We start from the raw sequence: 20,730 nt of genomic DNA on the forward strand, positions 1-20,730 counted from the left end.
GTAGCAGGTCAAAAGCAGGAAGAACTTAGGAACTACAGAAAGATTAGGAACTAAGAAGTACATGAACTTAAAGTTTGGGGGGAAAGAAAAATAAGTGGCTTGTAGGAGAACCAGGAACATTTTGAGAGCTTAAGGAATTGAAGAGCACCAGGGGAACCTTGTTGTAGCCCTAACCATCAGTGTTTAATTCACCGCACAAATGAACTCAACGCACAAAAACATTTTTCAAACATTTATTTTCAGCTGAAGACAAAGCAAAGGGTTTTTAGATGGAGATTTGAGATTGTTTGAGAGTTTCCTCCCTCTTCAGCATCACATGTACTCAAACTAAATAAAAAGAAACAAAGAAAGGAGGTGACATCAATGTCATCACAACAAATAAAACTAAATCAGAAGTGTAAACCTGAACACCGAGGAAGCGGTCCTGTTAAACGTGTACAACTGAGTGAATTTACAGACCTCACAGACATAGCTCAAATCTGATTGGCTAAAGAAGAGAAGGAGCATCGAATTAATTGGTCCAGAGAGTGACAGCAAATGTGACTATGTGGGTTGGTGCAGATTTTATTTCTCCCCCTGACCACCCACCCAGATTAGGATATGCGCATTCCACAACAGGGCTGTTCCAGGATCAGCATGTGGATTCATCTACCCAAACAACTACAAATTTAAAACAGTTCTCGCTGATCTCGGATCAGTGTAACTGGATACGATACTCTAACAAGTCCAGCTGATCCTGGAACATCAGCACACTGAGGAGAGGTGTGGCTAATCCTCTATCACAGGTATTCCACCATCATCGTCTTCCCCATGCAGGATGCTATCTACATCATCAACGTCCTCAGCTCCTTCAGGTTCCGCCTCTTTCACTTGGACTCCTCCGTCTCCGTCTCCATCTTCATCTTCCTCCTCCTCCTCCTCCTCTCCTCCCTTGCCTTCCTCTTCTCCTCCTTCCTCAACTCCTCCCTCACCTTCTTCCACTCCTCCCTCACCTTCCTCCATCTTTGTTTCTTCTTCACGTCCATCACCATTGTCTGCCACTTCAGGCTCCCCGACTACATCTGCATGCTCCGCCTCTTCTTGTTTCCCTTCTTGTTTTAGCTCTGCATCACCCTCAGACACCTCCATCATGGAGTCCTCAGGGTCCTGGTCATCTTGGTTGTCAGTGAAGGGATTTTCACCCTGATAGCACAAAGAAAAGAAAAAAAAAAGAAGAAAAAAAAAAAAAAAAGAATACAGAATGGTTTAAAATATTACTACACTCATTCCAGACTCCATGCCATAAAAGTCTCATCCAATAACTAACACAAATGTAATTCCCATAAACAAAAACTCTGTCTTAAAAATAAATAATTTACAACCGGACACTTAAACACACCTTCAGGTAGCTCTCCAGTTTCTTTCCGATGACCTTGTGGTTGAGGATGCTCCTAGCAACGGACAGACTCGACCTCTTCGACTGCTCCATCATCCCCTACAGCCGAAAGTGACAGGGGTGAAAGGTCATGACAATGATTGTAGGATTTATGAAGTGTTTGTGGATGGGAGAGTGCGCATGTGTGTGGACCTTGCGGTTGTAGTTGTGCTCAGGAGATTTGAGGTGCTTCTGGATGAGTAAGAACTGCATGGGGATGTAGAGATCACATGCCGAACAGTATGCCGCCTCAACCTTCTTCATGAAGTGCTCCATACCGATGTCTGATCACACACACACACACACACACACACACACACACACACACACACTTGTATTCAGCATCAAACAATCTACTACCAGGGGGATGGAGTGGAGGAAAACAAAACAAAACAAACAACAAAATGAACACAAACCTACAGCAACTCACCCCTGGTCAGGTCCTGTTCTCTTAACACCTGACAGATGGTGGCACTGTGGTTCTCCAGTTGACCGATTCTCTGATCAGTCTTCTTATGTTTATCATTTATGTATTCCTACACACACACACACACACAAATATATATTCAACAAGCTCTTCCTTTGGTGTTCAGACAACACTACGGCTTCACAAAGGCAGCTGTGGGAATTGCGCTGTAGTACCTGCAGGAACTCGGTGGTTGGTTTTGATAGCTGGCTGGAGAGGAACCTGAAGTGATCTTTGTGGAATTTGCTTTCCAGATGAACGGTCAAGTCCTCGCTGTAGAACGAGCGAAACTTGCAGACGGAGCACGCAAACGTCACCCTGGATATTGCGCGGCTGCCAGAAAAAAAAAAAAGGACCAATCAGTACATCACAGTGGATTATTTTTATTAATATTATTATAGCAATGCTGAATTTTAATACGATTTTTTTTAACATCTGCATTTATCTCACCTTTCAAAGAAGCCCCGCCTCTTTCTAAGTTTAGAAGCAGAGGGTGGAGTCTGTCTCCCCTGCTGCTTTGCCACTGACTGAGAGGTTTCTCCTTTAACGCCTGGATCTACAGAAGGAAAATGGAAAGAGGGATATATAACATCAAAGTGTGGACCAGCAGAGTCTATGGACTTGATTTAACAAGAACATCAATGTACTCACCAGAACTCTCTCCTTCAGCCACTGGTTCAGACTCCTGCTAAAGAAACAATATGCAATTTCAGATAAACACCTCATTAGCTTTCTGTTCCGTTTCATAAACAACTCTCTGATAACCAATCTGGCAACCGGCGGTTCTAAAGCTAGCAGCTGTTTCAGACACCAAATACATGAGCTAGCATTTTACACTTTCAACATCCATCCAAAGTTTTTTAAATTTCTGTTAATATTTGTAAAGCAAATAAGGAACGACTAATTAAATGGCCATTAAACTTCAACTTACTTAAACTGATATCTGAATAACTACAACATATACTTCATATAACATATACTCAATAATGGCCATGCTAGCTTTTTTGTTCACTATTCATTCAAAACAAAAACATTCCTTTCTTTTCATCCACATTTGACTAGTTACAAGAAGTTTAAACTTACAGTGGCTGTAGTTGCATCATCGTTCCTCTCTTCTTTTGGTTCTGCTGGACAAGTCACAAAGGTCCAGGTTAATTACAGATTTATAGTAGAGCGTTTTCTTTACTCTGTTAATTTAGTGGAAACGTTCCATTCCATAGTGTGCTAGCTAGCTAATTCTGCGATATTAGTAACGTTTCATGTATTTAAAGAAAAAAAATAATTTAATGTAATATTCTACACATAAAAGGACACTGAAACCACCATGTTCTTTTCCTAACAGAACATGAATTTATTACTTTAACTATCATTTCTGAAATGTATTTATTAAAAATAATAATCATTTAAAAAACAGACATGTAGACCCTTCACTGCCATCGAACCCCAAAACAAAGTGATTACCTGTAATAGTTGTCAGTCTAACAAGCGTAAACACTACTACTGCTTCCAATGAGAATAAACGTGTTGACGGACAACGCGAAGGAAAATTACTCTCCAGCGTCTAGAGGTCAAACGATTTAATAGTTTTATCAGCAAAACTACACACCAATAGTTTTCCCCCAGTTGCGAGAAGCGTCTGCCGTCATTACACAGTGCGAGAGCGGCCTCTAGAGGCGAAATAAAAAAACTGAAATTTTGTTCTTATTTAAAGTGTTTGACTAATTTTGGATGTCTTTATTTGGAGCGTTACTTACAGTAACAATGAGTACTGTATTTTTCTAATAAAGTTCAGCAACATTTTACTTAGTTTTCATTCAGTATCAATTTTAAAAGCTATTGTTTGATTAAACTGATATTGGCGGTAAAATCCACTATCGCTCAACCTCTACCGCCATCTGTTAAAGGTTTACCCGAGTTCAACTTGACTGAATAGATGCATGTATGTCAGCCAATTGGACGGCCTATGGACCATATCGTGGTCCACGAAATATAGGCATTTCACCTTTAAAATCAATCTCTGCCTGCAGGCCTACAGTATACCAGCACCATATAACAATATTTACTGATGGATGCCAAAAACTCCTTGTGACTGTAGCCTTCTGTCAAGTTTGCCATGCTAGTTGGCTAGTTTTACCAACAAAATGGGCTTCTGGCAAACAAACCATGTTTGTGTAGGAATGATAAAATAAGACTTCACTGTAAGGAGCTAATGGAAAGTTTTTAGAGTTGCTACTTTGATGCATCAACACTATAATGTTGGGTTGTCACGTTGAAACGAGGAAATAGGTACCCTTCTCAGCTTTATCATCTCCTTCAGTCTCAGTCTTGCCCATTTTAGACTCTGGCTCATCAGCGGTGGTTGGGGTCTGCTTCCTCTTCTTCTGTCCATCACGCTGAGACTTTACCGGTGGCTACAGTAAACGTTCACACAAAACACCAACTCACACAGTCTCCAATGATCAGGTTAATATAAATAAATATATTACCAAAACACACACAGATTACCTCAGACACACATTTCCTTACAGACAGACATTGCATGACCACAGTTTTGAAACAAGGGAAGATACCACACCACAGAGGGCTTACACAAAGTTTACAAAAGGTTAACAAGCACACAGTCGAAACAGGACAAACATCACAACACTGTACATTATGACGTGATAAAGGTTACATGCACTTACCTTTAGACACACACAAGCTCAACCAACTTGTTAACACACTGCATCAACTTGTTAAGACCCAGCCATGGTAACCAAATCTTTGACAAGGATAACTTATTTCTTAAGTTAATAGTTTTTAGGGGTGTTTTTAACATGGGGCTTACAGATGTAGAATAATAGTACTGCCTAATCTACCAATATTACATAAATAAACCTAAGTCTATCTTTGAGCACCCCATTGGACAAACAAATAAGAGGGAAAGAAGTCAGGACTGTCTATAAATCTGTGTGGATCTGGTGAGTTGGGCTATCATGGGCTATTACATGCACTGGGTGTCTGTCTGTTTGAGGGGCGTTACAGGGATACTACACCAGACGTGACCTGTTGGACGTGTTTAGAGTGGCAGGTGGAGTGAAATGTTGCAATTTCCACATGTATCTCCACTCGACAGGCTGGGCAGGCTGGACTAGGAGGGGTATTTATTTTTGGGGGTGGGTTGATGGTTCAAGTCCAGTGCTTTGCTGGAGGTACTTACTCGGTTGAGGGGTCTCTTGCGGGTGCGTTGTCGGTTGAGGTTTTTGCCCCCTCCAAAGTGCCGGACAGGATAGTCCTGGGAGCCATGATGAGGCTGGAACCCCCCACTTTCGGGGTACATGCGGTGGCTCAGGAGCGATGGCAGCTTGCCTCGCCCTGAGGGGGAGTGGCCTTGCCCCCCACTCCGCCCACCTCCACCCATCATAGAGGAATCCTGCCTACGGCCAAAGCCGCGCCCGCCTGGCCCTCCGCCCCTGTGCTGGGACCTCTGTCCCGCACCCCAGCCGGAGCCTGAGAAAGCATCTCGAGCTTGCCGCATTTTGGCGTTTCCGTGGGAGGCAGAGCCGCCAAAGCCACCACCCCCTCCAGCTCCACCCATCGCCCCAAAGCCCATGCCTCCACGCTGGGCCATCATGTCGCCCCGGGAGTCACCAAATACAATGTTACCAGATCTGTAGAGATCGCGGGGGCCAAGGGCAGAGGAGCGCGAGTCGAAAGACTCATACTGGTCAAACCTGCAGAAGGAGGTGCAGAGCAAGTAGAGATGAAGCATTGGCACCTCTAATGTCATACTTTCACTTTCCCTTTGATTAATTTACTCTCCTGCTTTCCATTAAATGTTTTACTACTAGTAAGTTAACTTATCTTAAAAATATCCCAAAGAAACCCACACTGATCTTTGGATGACAAGTTGCATCTTGCAAGTTGTCATTCATCCAAGCCATTCCCCACACCGATATCCAATTGGACAGCACTTTGGATAGTCCGTGAAGGGTCTGTGAACCCATGCACTCCCGCTTGATCCTTTGCAATTTGGGATAGGGAGGATGTTGCCCAAGTTTGATAAAAGGAGAGCCTCCAAAATGATGGATGGGACAAACTGGCATTACTGAATTATTGTCTGTGTCAAGTACGAATATAGTTTGGCTCGAGTAAAAAGATCCATACATCACAGGTATATAGGTGAAGGAATGGCTTCAGTGATGGGGATTTTGTCATTAAAGCATGAGCAGCACCAGGATATAAAAAGGTCAATAAATGGGAATACATTGGATCATCAGACACCAGACTTCCCTTTGCCCTTGGGCAAGCTTCAGAAAACTGAATCTTAGGAGACATTGAGTCAGTTTTTCAGAAACAAGCTCTAGAGGGGTCAGAAAATATTTTCAGAACATCCTTTGGCAACCAATGGTATCTTGCAAGCCACCGCCAAAGAACAACCAATCTAGGGACACAGAGTGGGAACACAGACCAAGAGCACCAGGGACATCACTGGCTAAAAATGTCCTAGCACTCCTATCTAGAGAAGTGTTCTCTGAATTGACCACTTGTTTGCCAGTGCCATGTTTTGACAACAAGTATATTGCTTCATGATCTAGGCCTATCTATTCAGATCCACTAAACATCTAGAAAACACTTCAGTGTTGGTGCCATCAAAGCAACTTACAGCTACTTATGTTGTCTTGCCATCTAGTCAAACTGCAGTGCTAAACCACAGATGAAAGCTTGCACTTACTGCCTCTAGGTCACTATCCCAGCTGTGTGTGTGTGTGTGTGTGTGTGTATTATTTATACATATAAAGCCAAAACAGCAATCCTAAGCACTACAGAGAAACCAAATCACTACTGAACCCTGAAGCTACTGACTATAGAACAAAGTGTATATTCAAGTACATTTATACATGTACTTTGGGCCTCACTTATCGTACTAGATGCAAACAAGTTCATCTGTAAATCAATTGCAGGAGCATTTACACAGGAAACGTGGTTATATTCTGTTATAAATGATGGTATCCTATGAATTTGTGCAGATTCACGTAAAAGGAGACTTGACAGATCGGGCTCAAATCATATAATTGACAAAAAGTTACTGAGAGTTTATATATGGGATTATGCGGTCAAGTTTAAAAACACTTATTTCAGTGAAACTTTTGTAAACCTGATTGGTTTACATTTATTATTTGGTTTGGCCCCAAAACATTTCCACACAGCTTTACTAAAAGATTGATAAATGAGGTCCAAAGGTGATCAGGAAAGACAATAACAGCACCAACAGACCCACCATTATGGTCAATTGGGAAGTATAGATGATCAAGTCATGCTAACTATAGGACAATCACTAAAGAGCTACGACATGAACGTTTGAATAGACACCTTTGTTTGAGTAATGACCCCTTCTAGTTAAGATCTAGTTCTGTAATCATATGCAAGTTTGTAGAGCTGGAATATGAACCTTCGTTACAAATCTATAGAAAACATTCGGACTCAGTTCTTCCTATTACAGGCCCGTCTCATTCGTTACCTGTGACTTAAATAATCGGAATTCAGAGGAGGGAGAAGAAAAAAAATATATATATATATCCATCCATCCTACCTGTCACTTCGACCCCCTCCTTTCATCCCTCCCTCTAACTGTGTTAGCATGTCGAGCCGCTGGTTGATCTTAGCGATCACGTCATCTGCACTTCCTCCGGCAGAGGACAGAAGAGAACCAGACAGACCTCTCTTCATCGGTCCCCCACCATATCCACCAGACATGGAATCCTTATAGCCATACAGGTCGTAGTTGCCAGATCCTGAAAATTAAAGTAGCAAATCAAGTTAGCAAATATGCTTTACTCCAACTGCGATAATTGTGAATATATCATATGTTCCCCACAGTGCTTCCTGAGCTAATTCTTCTCAATAGTGGAATTCTGCTGCCTCGTATCCAACGACAGGAGCAGAGGAACGTGTGACATCCACAAATACAGGCTGAGAACCACCAATCTATAGACTTTAACTGTATTTACACACAGTAAAGATCCAAGAGGACGTTCTCATCTCTGCCTAGGTTTCTGTTGTTAGGTTATAGCTTTTGGTATATCAGACAGGTACTAGTATCAGTACTGATATTGAAAGAACGTCGCATAATCAATACGTAACTTTATGGCTGTTTTCCATTTCCACATTCAAGTGGTTTTCTTGTCATTTTAGCCGTATACATTGGTACAGTACACAGTTAAACGAAACAACGTTCCTCCAGAACCATGGTGCTACATAAAACACACTAACCACATGAGACACAGAACTAAATAAGATCTACACATTCTACATAAAGTGCACGTTCAGACGTGTGCTAACACAGGACAGTACTACTAAAACAGGACAGTAGGTACAGTAAGAGACAGTGTAGTGCCGAACTGTACACAGTGTTAGTGTGGAAGTGTCCGATATACAGATAGTGCAAAAGATAGGTGCCAACGAGTAACAATATCATTTAAAACTGGTATAAATGTAAACATAACGAGCTAAGACCGAGTATTCGTCAGATTAGCTTATAACAAAATATGAACATGGCAGTTTTGTGGTAGCAGCCAGGTAAAGTGTATATAAAGTGTATATAGTGAGAATAAATCAGATACTATATTTTTATAATACAGTAGCAGCAAAAAAAATGCTGGTGTTCAGTTCAGAGAGTGTGTGTGTGTAATGTAATATATATATATATATATATACACACATATACATGTACACATACACATCAGTCCAGTGTATTAAACTCCAGTATTGGGGCGGCTGTGATTCAGGCTGTGGTAGAGCGGGTTGTCCACTAATCGTAGGATTGGCGGTTCGATTCCTGGCCCACATGACTCCACGTGCCGAAGTGTCCTTGGGCGAGACACTGAACTCCAAGTTGCTCCCGATGGCAAGTTAGTGCCTTGCATGTCAGCTCTGCTATCGTTGGTGTGTGAGTGTGTGAATGGGTGAATGAGACACAGTGTAACGCACTTTGGATAAAAGCACTATACAAGTGCACCATTTTAAACTGAACACTGGGGTTCGTTTAGAAATCCGAAATGTCTCACCTCTGCTGGAAGATCCTCCTCCACCCCAGCTGGAGAAACCTGTCCACAAGAGCAGGAAGAAGACATGAGCATTGTCAGGACTCTCAGTGATGCTTCCTGCTCAGCCATAACGTGACTGTTACACAACACATACTGTTCATTACCTAACCTAGCTTATGGGTCATCCTCTGGTATGGCTAATAATATCTGCACGTGTACAGGACTAGGGTGACACCACATTTAGTGCACTAGATAGGGTGTTAGAGACATCATTTCACTCCCCTTAGACCATGAGCAGGAATCTGAAGGTCCAGAAGGCCCGTGGGGAACTATACAGAATGTAGAAGATAATGAACACACTCTATGTCGGGCTGAATCGAGTCGTGTCTATTTTGGTACACTACACAGATTAGGGAGTCATTTGGAATTCTACTTCCTGTTTAAGTGCACGACATATAGTGGAGAAGCCAATACACCCTATGCAGTACTGACTCCCAGTAGTCTGTGGTGTGCTATATAGGTCGTAAAAGATTGTAATATAAACCACTGTAGTGCACTTGTGTAAAGACCTGAATCTCATTATATCGTATTTAGTGCAAGACGTCGACACAGGGCAAGATGCTAGTCATGCTAACGCTAAAGCTGGATCATCCTGACTAGCCGTCCTTTGTTAGTATCACTCAGGCCCAGCAGTTCAGTGCCGCGAACTAAGAACGGCTAATTAATTAACAGACAAACAAAAGAATTACATCTACACCGTATAAAACGCAAGATAAACACAGAAGGAGAATTGTGTAAAACAAAATGGCGCTGGTTATAACGTTTTAACCGACACACAGTCCAGCTAGCCAGTCGTCTCTTCTACACAGCTGGACGCTCGCTTCAAAAACAGCACCTCAAAAAGCCTGTATTACACATACACTTTAAAATCATTTACCTGATCCATATCCACGACCGTCCATAGTCACAGAAGGAAATATTCAGAGATAAGATTCCAAAGTCCACGAAGACGAACAGACGCAGGGGCTCAGTGGGTTAAACCTCAAATAGCGTCCTGTGTTATTACGTAGTGCACTAGTAAGGGTGCATGAGACCTGAGTAGGATATACACGACACAGCGGCGTTATATAGGGAGGGAAGAATCTATTTAGTATGCAGCGCTCGCGGACAGACAGACGAATCCTATTGGATGGAATTTTGAATGACATTCAACGGTCCAACGGTAGTATTGGTATATTTACATAACGAGAGCGGTCAACCAATCAGCAGCGCTGTTTCTGTTACTGGGGGAGGGGGAGCTTGCGCGTAGATGGAACAGCGCCATTAATGGCACACAGCTTTAATTATTACGTTGTTTTACCATTTTGTATCTTAGGAGTAAAATCATTTTTGTTTTGATTATTATTCATTCATATTTTATCATTTTACTGCTTTACTCAGTCGAGGCGTGTTTGTTGCCTGAAGATTGATTTTTTTTTTTGTTTTATCATGAACGGCTCATCCATCTCTCCTTTATAATAATACTCCTCCTTCAAGTCGAACATTATATTTTATACATATATACATTATACATATATACATTATACTCAAAGTCCCATTTAAAATCAGTTTCTATAAAATGGATGTCTTTTATGATGTCATGATACTGATAAATAATAAACGTCCAAATGTGTATTATTATTTATTCATGTCCTTATTATAATTATTATAAATAATTATATACTTCATAATTTATTATTTAACCTTACAAAGTCTAACAGAGAAATATCATTCCAAAGCACAAACGTACATTTAATACAGACAGAAATTTATTATGGATATTTTAAAAAAAAAATTTTAAACACCCTTTGAAGTTTGGTCCTAACATAAAAAAGTATAAGAATAAATACAAATGTTTAAATCATCATAAATGCAATTATAAACCACAACCAAAATAAAGAAGCATTAAGAAGTATTAGAAACCTCACAAACACTACGGCAGGATTTTAATATTCTATAAAACTTCATAAAACACGCTGTATTTTACTGTATTTTGGCCAGAAAAAAAGAAAGAAAGAAAGAAAAAAAGTAATTCAAATAATAGTTGGACCCATCTGATATAAACATTAAAAAATATATAGGTTATAGCTGAGAATATCAAATAAAATGCATCATCATTCAGGTTTTGATTTTCGATAAACACATTTTATATATGAATTGGTTTTAGATTACACCAGTTTTCAATTAAAAAACTAAGAAATATTCCAGAATAAGAATCTTAAGTCCTTCTTAATACATTAAAATGTGACGTACACTAAAGAACAAAAATAGCCATTTCCTTCACTGCAAAATATATGATAAAATACACTTCACATAGGTATACATACAAGTGTGTGTGTGTGTGTGTGTGTGTGTGTGTGTGTGTGTGTGAGAGAGAGAGAGAGAGTGTATTATTTATCTTCTATTTTTGTTTTCTGTATTTGCTCTACACGTTCTTCACATATCAGTGTATCATAGTATATTAATTAAAATAAATGAAAAGATATGCACTTAAAAAATAACTGGATATTATATAGAATAAATCAAAAGGAATTCTGGCTGCAGTCTTGTACCCAGATGGGATGTGTATATGTTTCTTGTTTGTTGGTTTCTTGACCTGTAATAATTATTATTTCAGAATAAATCTGTAACTCACAAAATCTCCGTGCAACAGATCTGGCTAGTTACACTCAGCAGTGCAAATACACACACATACATACATACATACATATATATGTATGTGTGTATATGTATGTGTGTGTGTGTGTGTGTGTGTGTGTATATATATATATATATATATATATATTATATGTAAACTTGCATAATACAGACTTCAGTGTCACTGCGAATGATATACAGTCCCCTCCGAAACTATTGGAACACAAGGCCAGTTCAGTTGTTTTTTTCTGAAGACAAGACATTTGGGTTTGAGATCAAACATGAATATGAGAAGAGAGTTTAGAATTTCAGCTTTTATTTCCTGGTATTTATATGTAGACGTGTTAAACACCAGAGAACACAGCACAATTTTTATCAGACAACCCAATTTGTAACCGAGCAAAAATACTGGAACATGTTCTTGTTACCCAGGTGGGTCCTGTTAGATTGATTGTTTAAACAATAAATAGCTCTGAACATCTACTCTTAATTTGAGCCTTCAGTTTCACCTATGAAGACTGAAGATTTGCTGTTAAAAAGGATAAACCAACACGAAGATCAGAGAGCTGTCTATGGGAGAACAGAAAGTTGTTTTGAAGCTGAGAAAAGACGGAAAATCAATCAGAGGCTTTACAACAACCTGAAATGTACTGAAAAGAAAGAAACCGCTGGTGGACTGAGGAACAAACACCGAATGCATCGGCCAAGGAAAACAACAACATCTGATGACAAACATAGTGAGAGCTATGAAGAAAAACCCCAAAACAACAGTCAGTGCCATCATCAACAACCTCCACAGTGCAGGGGTGGAAGCATCACAATCCACCACTTGAAGACTTCCTGATACAAAAGGTTCTATGTTTTATGTTGTTGAACACATCGAGATGTAAATACCAGGAAATAAAAGCTGAAATCCTAAATTCTCATCTCATCTTTTGATTTCAAACCCAAATTAATTGGCTTTGTCGTTCCAATAGTTTCGAAGGGTACTGTAGCAGGCATCACAGCATATTTTAAGGTAGTTACACAGGCATTTTGATTGGCCAATCTAGGTAGTAATCTCACCTTACCATACCATTTATATGGCAGGGGCGTCTGGTCTTATCCGCAAAGGGCCGGCGTGGCTGCAGGTTTTCATTTCAATCAAGTAGGATCCACACCTGATTCCACCTGTGTTATCAACTGTGGAATCAAGTTTGGCTTTCAACAGACCATCAAGCGTGGCTACTGCTCGGTTGGAATTAAAACCTGCACCCACACCGGCCCTTTCTGGAGAAGACTGGACAGCCCTGATATATGGAAAATGGACGCTAGCGCTAACACTGGCCAGCTAACTGATTGATTAGTGTTTACGTCTCTATTTTTCATTTAAAATGAATATTTAGTGACTGATTAACGAGTCGGTCAGTAAGTACATAACAAGCGAGATAATATCGAGCATCATATACCTCATTACTATGTATGTTTATTTTGTGATATGCCACTGGAAATACTCATTTCTGATTGGCCGGCTGGTGGTTGTGCATTACTCTGTTATATTGAAAGGTCTCTAAGGTAGATAAATCTAATGTAACCATGACAACAACCACAAAAGAGTTCAGCACAGTAAAAATAAAAACAGACTTTTGCTTCATTAATGAAAATAATTTGTTCATTTGTCACAGAATTATGAATAACACTGAGCCGTCTTTACCAGCTCAGTGTGTCCTGACCCTGTGGGGTTGTGTGACTGGATTATTTAAATATATCTGCTTTTTTTCCTCCCATATTTCTCCCATATTAATGTGGTTAAATGTAAGCCTGACGGACTGGAAATTCCCAATCTGGCAAAAAACCAACAACTAAACAATCAAACGATTCTAAACGGTTGCAGGACGGATCCTGAAATCACCCAAAGCACGGCTGGCCTGTAGTTGGTTATAAAATATAATGTAATATTAAAAGTGTACTGATAATATTAACTTTAACAGCACCTACATAGGCAGCAGTTTTAAGCACCGATAATAAAGTCTCTCTCATTCAAAAGGCTCTTTTTTTCATCCTTCGAGACAGAAATGCCATAATTTACTAATGATTAATTAATTCATTAATGAGGACTAATTAGCATACATGACAAGTACACATTAACAGACTTTGGTCATCATTAGCACATGTTTGCTGTTTGGGAGAAAGTTTGTTTAAATGTATGGTTTTAATGATAATAAATAAAACGCCGGAGTCAGGTGTAATCTGTGGGCGGGGTTTACAAGAGTGATGTCACCTAGGAGCGGGGTCTCATGGCAGCCTGTTCTTCTATTGCAAACGTGTAGTTATACTGTGGAGAGAGAAAATCCTCAGTTAGTACTGAACATGTGACGGGCAAGTGTTATCACACAACCAGATACAACAGCCAATCTGCTTCCAATATGCAAATGTAGTGCTTTTATTTAAATAAATAAATTAATGTTTTTAACAAAACCCTAACCAGTGATTTATTTTAATGACAAGCCGGAAATGTAGCTGTACAAAACGAATAAAACGAGAGACGGGCAAATTAAACTAACACATCTAACATCTCACCTCGTTCTCTATGTCCTGGAGTGATTTAATACGAATATTATCCAGAGCAGTCATGGACACCTGAGAGAGAGACAGAGAGAGATGCAGAGAGAGCAAGAGGGAGAAAGAGAGAGAGAGAGAGAGAGAGAGAGAGAGAGAGAGAGAGAGAGAGAGAGAGAGAGAGAGAGAGAGAGTCAGACAGACAGAGACAGACAGACAGGGAAAGAGAGACAGCATGTAAAACAGTCCTCTATGAGAGGTTTCTGCTCTCTGAAGGTGGATGGTGATTGGGTAAAGGTGAATAGGTAAAGGTGGTTAGTGATTGGGTAAAGGTGAATAGGTAAAGGTGGTTAGTGATTGGGTAAAGGTGGATAGGTAAAGGTGGATAGTGATTGGGTAAAGGTGAATAGGTAAAGGTGGATAGTGATTGGGTAAAGGTGAATAGGTAAAGGTGGATGGTGATTGGGTAAAGGTGGATAGGTAAAGGTGGATAGTGATTGGGTAAAGGTGGATAGGTAAAGGTGGATGGTGATTGGGTAAAGGTGGATAGGTAAAGGTTAACATTGATTGGGTAAAGGTGGATAGGTAAAGGTGGATGGTGATTGGGTAAAGGTGAATAGGTAAAGGTGGATAGTGATTGGGTAAAGGTGAATAGGTAAAGGTGGATAGTGATTGTGTAAAGGTGAATAGGTAAAGGTGGATGGTGATTGGGTAAAGGTGGATAGGTAAAGGTGGATAGTGATTGGGTAAAGGTGGATAGGTAAAGGTGGATAGTGATTGGGTAAAGGTGGATAGGTAAAGGTGGATGGTGATTGGGTAAAGGTGGATAGGTAAAGGTTAACATTGATTGGGTAAAGGTGGATAGGTAAAGGTGGATGGTGATTGGGTAAAGGTGGATAGGTAAAGGTGGATAGTGATTGGGTAAAGGTGGATAGGTAAAGGTGGATAGTGATTGGGTAAAGGTGGATAGGTAAAGGTGGATAGTGATTGGGTAAAGGTGAATAGGTAAAGGTGGATAGTGATTGGGTAAAGGTGAATAGGTAAAGGTGGATGGTGATTGGGTAAAGGTGAATAGGTAAAGGTGGATAGTGATTGGGTAAAGGTGGATAGGTAAAGGTGGATGGTGATTGGGTAAAGGTGGATAGGTAAAGGTGGATAGTGATTGGGTAAAGGTGAATAGGTAAAGGTGGATGGTGATTGGGTAAAGGTGGATAGGTAAAGGTGGATAGTGATTGGGTAAAGGTGAATAGGTAAAGGTGGATAGTGATTGGGTAAAGGTGGATAGGTAAAGGTGGATAGTGATTGGGTAAAGGTGAATAGGTAAAGGTGGATGGTGATTGGGTAAAGGTGGATAGGTAAAGGTGGATAGTGATTGGGTAAAGGTGAATAGGTAAAGGTGGATAGTGATTGGGTAAAGGTGAATAGGTAAAGGTGGTTAGTGATTGGGTAAAGGTGGATAGGTAAAGGTGGATAGTGATTGGGTAAAGGTGAATAGGTAAAGGTGGATAGTGATTGGGTAAAGGTGAATAGGTAAAGGTGGATGGTGATTGGGTAAAGGTGGATAGGTAAAGGTGGATAGTGATTGGGTAAAGGTGGATAGGTAAAGGTGGATGGTGATTGGGTAAAGGTGGATAGGTAAAGGTTAACATTGATTGGGTAAAGGTGGATAGGTAAAGGTTAACATTGATTGGGTAAAGGTGAATAGGTAAAGGTGGATGGTGATTGGGTAAAGGTGGATAGGTAAAGGTGGATGGTGATTGGGTAAAGGTGGTTAGTGATTGGGTAAAGGTGGATGGTGATTGGTAAAGGTGAATAGGTAAAGGTGGTTAGTGATTTGGGTAAAGGTGAATAGTTTTTACCTTCTCGATGGCTCGATTTTCAAATTTGGGATGAAGAGCAAAAGGAACTCCATCCATCGCTGAGCAGTGAAAAGGGAATAAAAGATTAAAGTCTTTAATGTGTGTGAAACTGAAATGATATGTGCAGCTGGACCACAGCTGACATGGTGTACCTCAGGGTTCAGTCCTGTGATCTTTTATATTTTATTAATTTGACCTGTTTATACTGACCCGGGTCTCACTCAGACGCTCTAGTGTCAGTTATACCGCGGAATTATGTGTGGATGAGAATTCATTACTTTATGTGCAACGGTGCAAATGGAAAAAAATATGAGGTCAAACTTCTTCTTTGTGGACTCGGACATTCGAAGTGTGTGCGTGTATGTGTGTGTGTATGAGCGTGTGTTACCTGTAATGCCATAAATGTTGCTGCTATCGTACACCTTCTCAGGAGTCTCTTTATGGTCCAGGGCGCCACGGCGACGGCTGACCTTGTGTTGGGTTTGAGATGGTTGGTTGCTATGGAGATTGTAAATAATGTAAAGTTTTGAGTTTGCAGGGAAAAAACACTCAGAAAAGAGTAAGGCCACGCCCACATGTGATGTGACCATGACAACACTGATATCCAGTTACACTAGCTATCTAAGCTATCTGTCCAGAGTAGAATGATCATCATAAAGATTAGACAGCTGAGTAGCTTGAGCATCCAAGATGTAGATAACGGTGTTTTTCTCACAGGAAAGACATTAAAGACCTGTTGGTCAGGAGATAAAAACCCTCTAATGTCACTCAGTGAAACGATTCGTGACATTTGAAAAGCGTACTTGGGTCTGAGAGGCAGCGGCGCGGTTGCTTCCAGTGAGAGCTGCCGCATGTCCAGGCTCAGACTGCGAGGCTTCGCCTGAGGAACAGGAGACAAGAACGAACCTTTCATACACCACAGCACATAGCCCAGAATGTCCCTGAAACACAAATACACACGTCATATAACACTGCATAGAACAAATTACGCCACAGTAACTTAATCAGTTATTGTAAATAACTGAACTCTGGCCCTGGCTGAATAAATGCTGAGGATACAGTCTGAGGGTGAAGTCACAGTCACAGGAACAGAGTTTACAAACTTGTTCAATCAAACACACACACACACACACACACACACACACACACACTCCTCACCCCAGGCAGGTGTACTGCGGAAGCATCATCTTGCTCTTGGCCGTCACTCGGATGTCCAGGACGGCGGTTGTTACACTGTCCACGGGAACGATTCGCACACACACTCGCTTCTTCTTCCATACAGAGGACTCTAACGTGCACACACACACACAAAACCATTCAACTACAATCACTGGCAATGTGAGTTTAGTGATGGCGTGTGTGCATATATTGTGAGGTCTTACTGGACTCCATGAACTCAGGGATGTAGCAGTAACCATGAGGAATCACTTCCTTCTCAGAGATCACCTGAACATCAGACACCACCATTCCACCTGACAGATCCTGACACAGAGAGACCGACATTAACATTCCCTCTCACAATGATGGGTGTGGAAAGTTCTGGAAACAGAAGTACCATTGTTTATTGTTCCCACGGGGTCAATAGCGTCGAGTTGGGGAAGTACAATGCACTTTTTATTTTTTCCACAAGGTTTCTCTGAGCGCTATGAGGTCCTGGACACATTCTCAACATCCTACGTTCACGGAAGGAATCACTGAGACGGGGTCTACCCTCGACCAGTCGAACGTGACCACAGAACACACAGCACCCTTTTAACAACCCACGAACCTTTTCAGGAACCCAGGATCTATAGTGTGCGTTCATACACACAGGGTTTAATGCATTTGAAAGCAATTTGACTCTGAGTCGACTCACCTAAAGCGAATCAAACATGCCGGGTGTTTCGTGTTGCAGTGGATCTGCAGAAATGCGAGATGTTCTGGAGATGTGGAAGCACAGATGGATGCGACACAGCATAGAAAATGATTTAAACGAGTTATTTATTTATTATTATTATTTTCCAGTGCAATATTCCTGATGCACGAATGAGAGACTTTTACGAGTAAATGTTCAGCCTGACACGACCTAACTTTATGGTAACACTATTTTATTACTAAAACAGCTAAAAGCTCTCATTTACCAACAAACATCAGCGTAAAAGACTGCACAAAACTATTCCGTGCAATTGCGAATTCGCAGATTCGAGTAGTTTTCCACGAATAACACAAAAACTGTGGGTGGAGCTTGTGGTGTGACAAACCAATGACTGGACAAACAAAAGCCTCATGTTGTAAATCAGCTGTGAAGCACAATCACAAGGAGAATGTGAGTGGTGAATGAAAAACCTTGTGGAGGTGTGTGTGTGTGTGTGTGTGTGTGTGTACGTTTATAGCAACAGCATGAGATACTTAAAGCAGATGTAAAAGCGTTGTTAATGTTACCATCATTTTCACGCCGCAGGAAAAACAATACAGAAGTAAATGTTATTGTCCTTCACACTCTCCAGGAACTCCTACAGGAACCATCAAGAGCTGCCTCTTTAAGTTATGTGTGTGTGTGTGTGTGTGTGGTAAAACACCTTGCTGTAACACAGAAAGTATCCAGATTTCAGACCGAAACCCCGGGTGAAGTTGGCAACGGCTCCATCTTCAGTCGCACTAATCTGAACACACACACACACACACACACACATATCTTTATCATTATTATTATTATTATTATTATAATAACCTACAACTGCTATACAATATTTTAGCTATAGAAACTGTGATGGATGGGTGTTGCCACGGTTACCATGGAAAAGTGGGCGGGACATGTGGAGTTGTTGGAGGCCCAGGCTATTGCTGAGATTGGTCTGTTGGCGGCGTTAGAGGAAGACATCTATCACGAGGACAGACAGACAGACAGACAGACAGTTATGGAGAGTGAGACATTTAGGCATGTTGTACATGTGTTCGTAGACAGTTGATCAAATCATCCATTATTTATTTATTTATTTGTTTGTTTTTCCAGGTGCAGCATCAAATCTCAGACTGCCATCCAGACAGCGCTGCTGAGTTCTGCATTCTGATTGGTCAGAAGGCGATGATGAGTTTTCTATAACAGCAGCGCAGGGAATAAAGAGAGAGAGAGAGAGAGAGAGAGAGAGAGAGAGAGAGAGAGAGAGAGAGAGAGAGAAAATAAAGAGAGGGAGACAATAAAGAGAGAATAAAAAGAGAGGGAATAAAGAGAGAATAAAGAGAGAAAGGGAATAAAGGGAATAAAGAGAGAATAAAGAGAGAGGGAATAAAGAGACAGACAGGGAATAAAGAGAATAAAGAGAGAGAGGGAATAAAGAGACAATAGAGAGAGGGAATAAAGAGAATAAAGAGGGAATAAAGAGAGAGGGAATAAAGAGAGAATAAAGAGGGAATAAAGAGAGAGGGAATAAAGAGAGGGAATAAAGAGACAATAGGGAGAGGGAATAAAGAGAATAAAGAAAGAGAGGGAATAAAGAGGGAATAAAGAGAATAAAGAGGGAATAAAGAGAGAGGGAATAAAGAGAATAAAGAGGGAATAAAGAGAGAGGGAATAAAGAGAGGGAATAAAGAGACAATAGGGAGAGGGAATAAAGAGAATAAAGAAAGAGAGGGAATAAAGAGGGAATAAAGAGAATAAAGAGAGAGAGGGAATAAAGAGAAGGAATAAAGAGAAGGAATAAAGAGAGGGAATAAAGAGAGAATAGAGAGAGGGAATAAAGAGAGAGAATAAAGAGAGAGAATGAAGAGAGAGAATAAAGAGAGAGAGAGAATAAAGCCCCGCCCTCTTGCTTACACACCTTTCTGTTTTTTCCAGTCCTCTTCATCACTCTATCATTCTTTATAATTAAGGCTATAGCCGCGGTGAACGTGTGAGCAGTAATACAGCGCTGTAACAGGTTAGATCATCACTGGGAAAAACACGCCTTTTTTTTGTTGTTGCCGCGATTAATTAATGACGAGTACGTGACGTCATCCAGGTGTGTAGACACATCGCTGATATACCTGCGTCACTTATTCAATTAATATTGAGGTGCGGATTAATAAGAAAATATACACAAACACTACACAGTCCATATCTGTACACTACAGGAGAATTATTATGACTCAGTGCGGGTTTGTTGTTATTTATTTTAAACTTTAAACTTTAAACTATACACATGAACTCGGCTGATCTCCGAGCAGTGAATCCTCTGCACTTCCTCCGAGTAAATAACACACAGGTTCCAGAGCTGCTCAGGGTGTGGGTGAGACACCTGAAACACCTCTACAACTACAACCACAACTACAACAACCACAACAACTACAACACAGCTTCATTAGGAGGTCCACACTCCACAGTCCGCTGTTCTTCCTCTCTGTACTCACTGTGTAATGCAGTTTCACCTCCTGACAAAGCAAGCACACTTCTCCACACAAACTTTTCTTCCTGGTGAAGAAAGAGGAAGTGAGGAGGTCCACCCTGCACTGCACATCCCAGCATGCACCGCGGTACAGGGCGGGGCGGGGATGCCAGAGTGGTATAATCAACACTCCGTGTGGTGAAATAAAGAAATATTCACTGTGTGAGTTTGAAATGTGAGCTGTAGCATAATAATAATAATAATAATAATAATAATAATAATAATAATAATAATAATAATGATAATAGTAGTAATAATAACTGCTCTTTTTATTTTTTAATATTTGACCATAGAACTGCTTTTTAGACCCCCATAATATGTTCTTTTTTAAATGTAATTTCTATTAACCACA

At 40.7% G+C, this 20,730-nt stretch overlaps 2 protein-coding genes across 5 annotated transcripts; both read right to left on the reverse strand.

Annotated features, from left to right (window-relative positions):
* Positions 1-217: 217 nt before the first annotated feature.
* Positions 218-10,013, reverse strand: akap8l (A kinase (PRKA) anchor protein 8-like). 4 transcript variants are annotated; one of them, XM_017457612.3, is made up of 13 exons: positions 9,843-10,013; positions 8,927-8,965; positions 7,453-7,654; positions 5,080-5,593; positions 4,171-4,291; positions 2,964-3,004; positions 2,532-2,565; positions 2,331-2,436; positions 2,057-2,213; positions 1,845-1,950; positions 1,568-1,698; positions 1,379-1,474; positions 218-1,182 (listed from the first exon to the last, which is right to left on the reverse strand). In XM_017457612.3, exons 1-13 carry the CDS (start codon positions 9,865-9,867, stop codon positions 769-771), a joined length of 1,986 nt encoding a protein of 661 aa, XP_017313101.1. In that variant the 5' UTR covers positions 9,868-10,013; the 3' UTR covers positions 218-768. The 4 variants fall into 4 exon arrangements, with proteins under 4 accessions (XP_017313101.1, XP_017313098.1, XP_017313099.1 ...); XM_017457609.3 differs by having other exon boundaries at positions 2,532-2,568; XM_017457610.3 differs by having other exon boundaries at positions 2,964-3,007.
* Positions 10,014-10,691: 678 nt separating this feature from the next.
* On the reverse strand, positions 10,692-20,450 carry mvb12a (multivesicular body subunit 12A). The gene is made up of 10 exons (XM_017457715.3): positions 20,344-20,450; positions 18,752-18,838; positions 18,537-18,620; positions 17,361-17,460; positions 17,137-17,266; positions 16,782-16,919; positions 16,367-16,476; positions 15,979-16,037; positions 14,141-14,200; positions 10,692-13,895 (listed from the first exon to the last, which is right to left on the reverse strand). The coding sequence occupies exons 2-10, from the start codon at positions 18,836-18,838 to the stop codon at positions 13,842-13,844; spliced, it is 822 nt and encodes a 273-aa protein (XP_017313204.1). The 5' UTR covers positions 20,344-20,450; the 3' UTR covers positions 10,692-13,841.
* Between the last annotated feature and the right edge of the window lie 280 nt (positions 20,451-20,730).

This window comes from Ictalurus punctatus, chromosome 26 (assembly GCF_001660625.3).
Source record: "Ictalurus punctatus breed USDA103 chromosome 26, Coco_2.0, whole genome shotgun sequence".
NCBI classification, from domain to species: domain Eukaryota; kingdom Metazoa; phylum Chordata; class Actinopteri; order Siluriformes; family Ictaluridae; genus Ictalurus; species Ictalurus punctatus.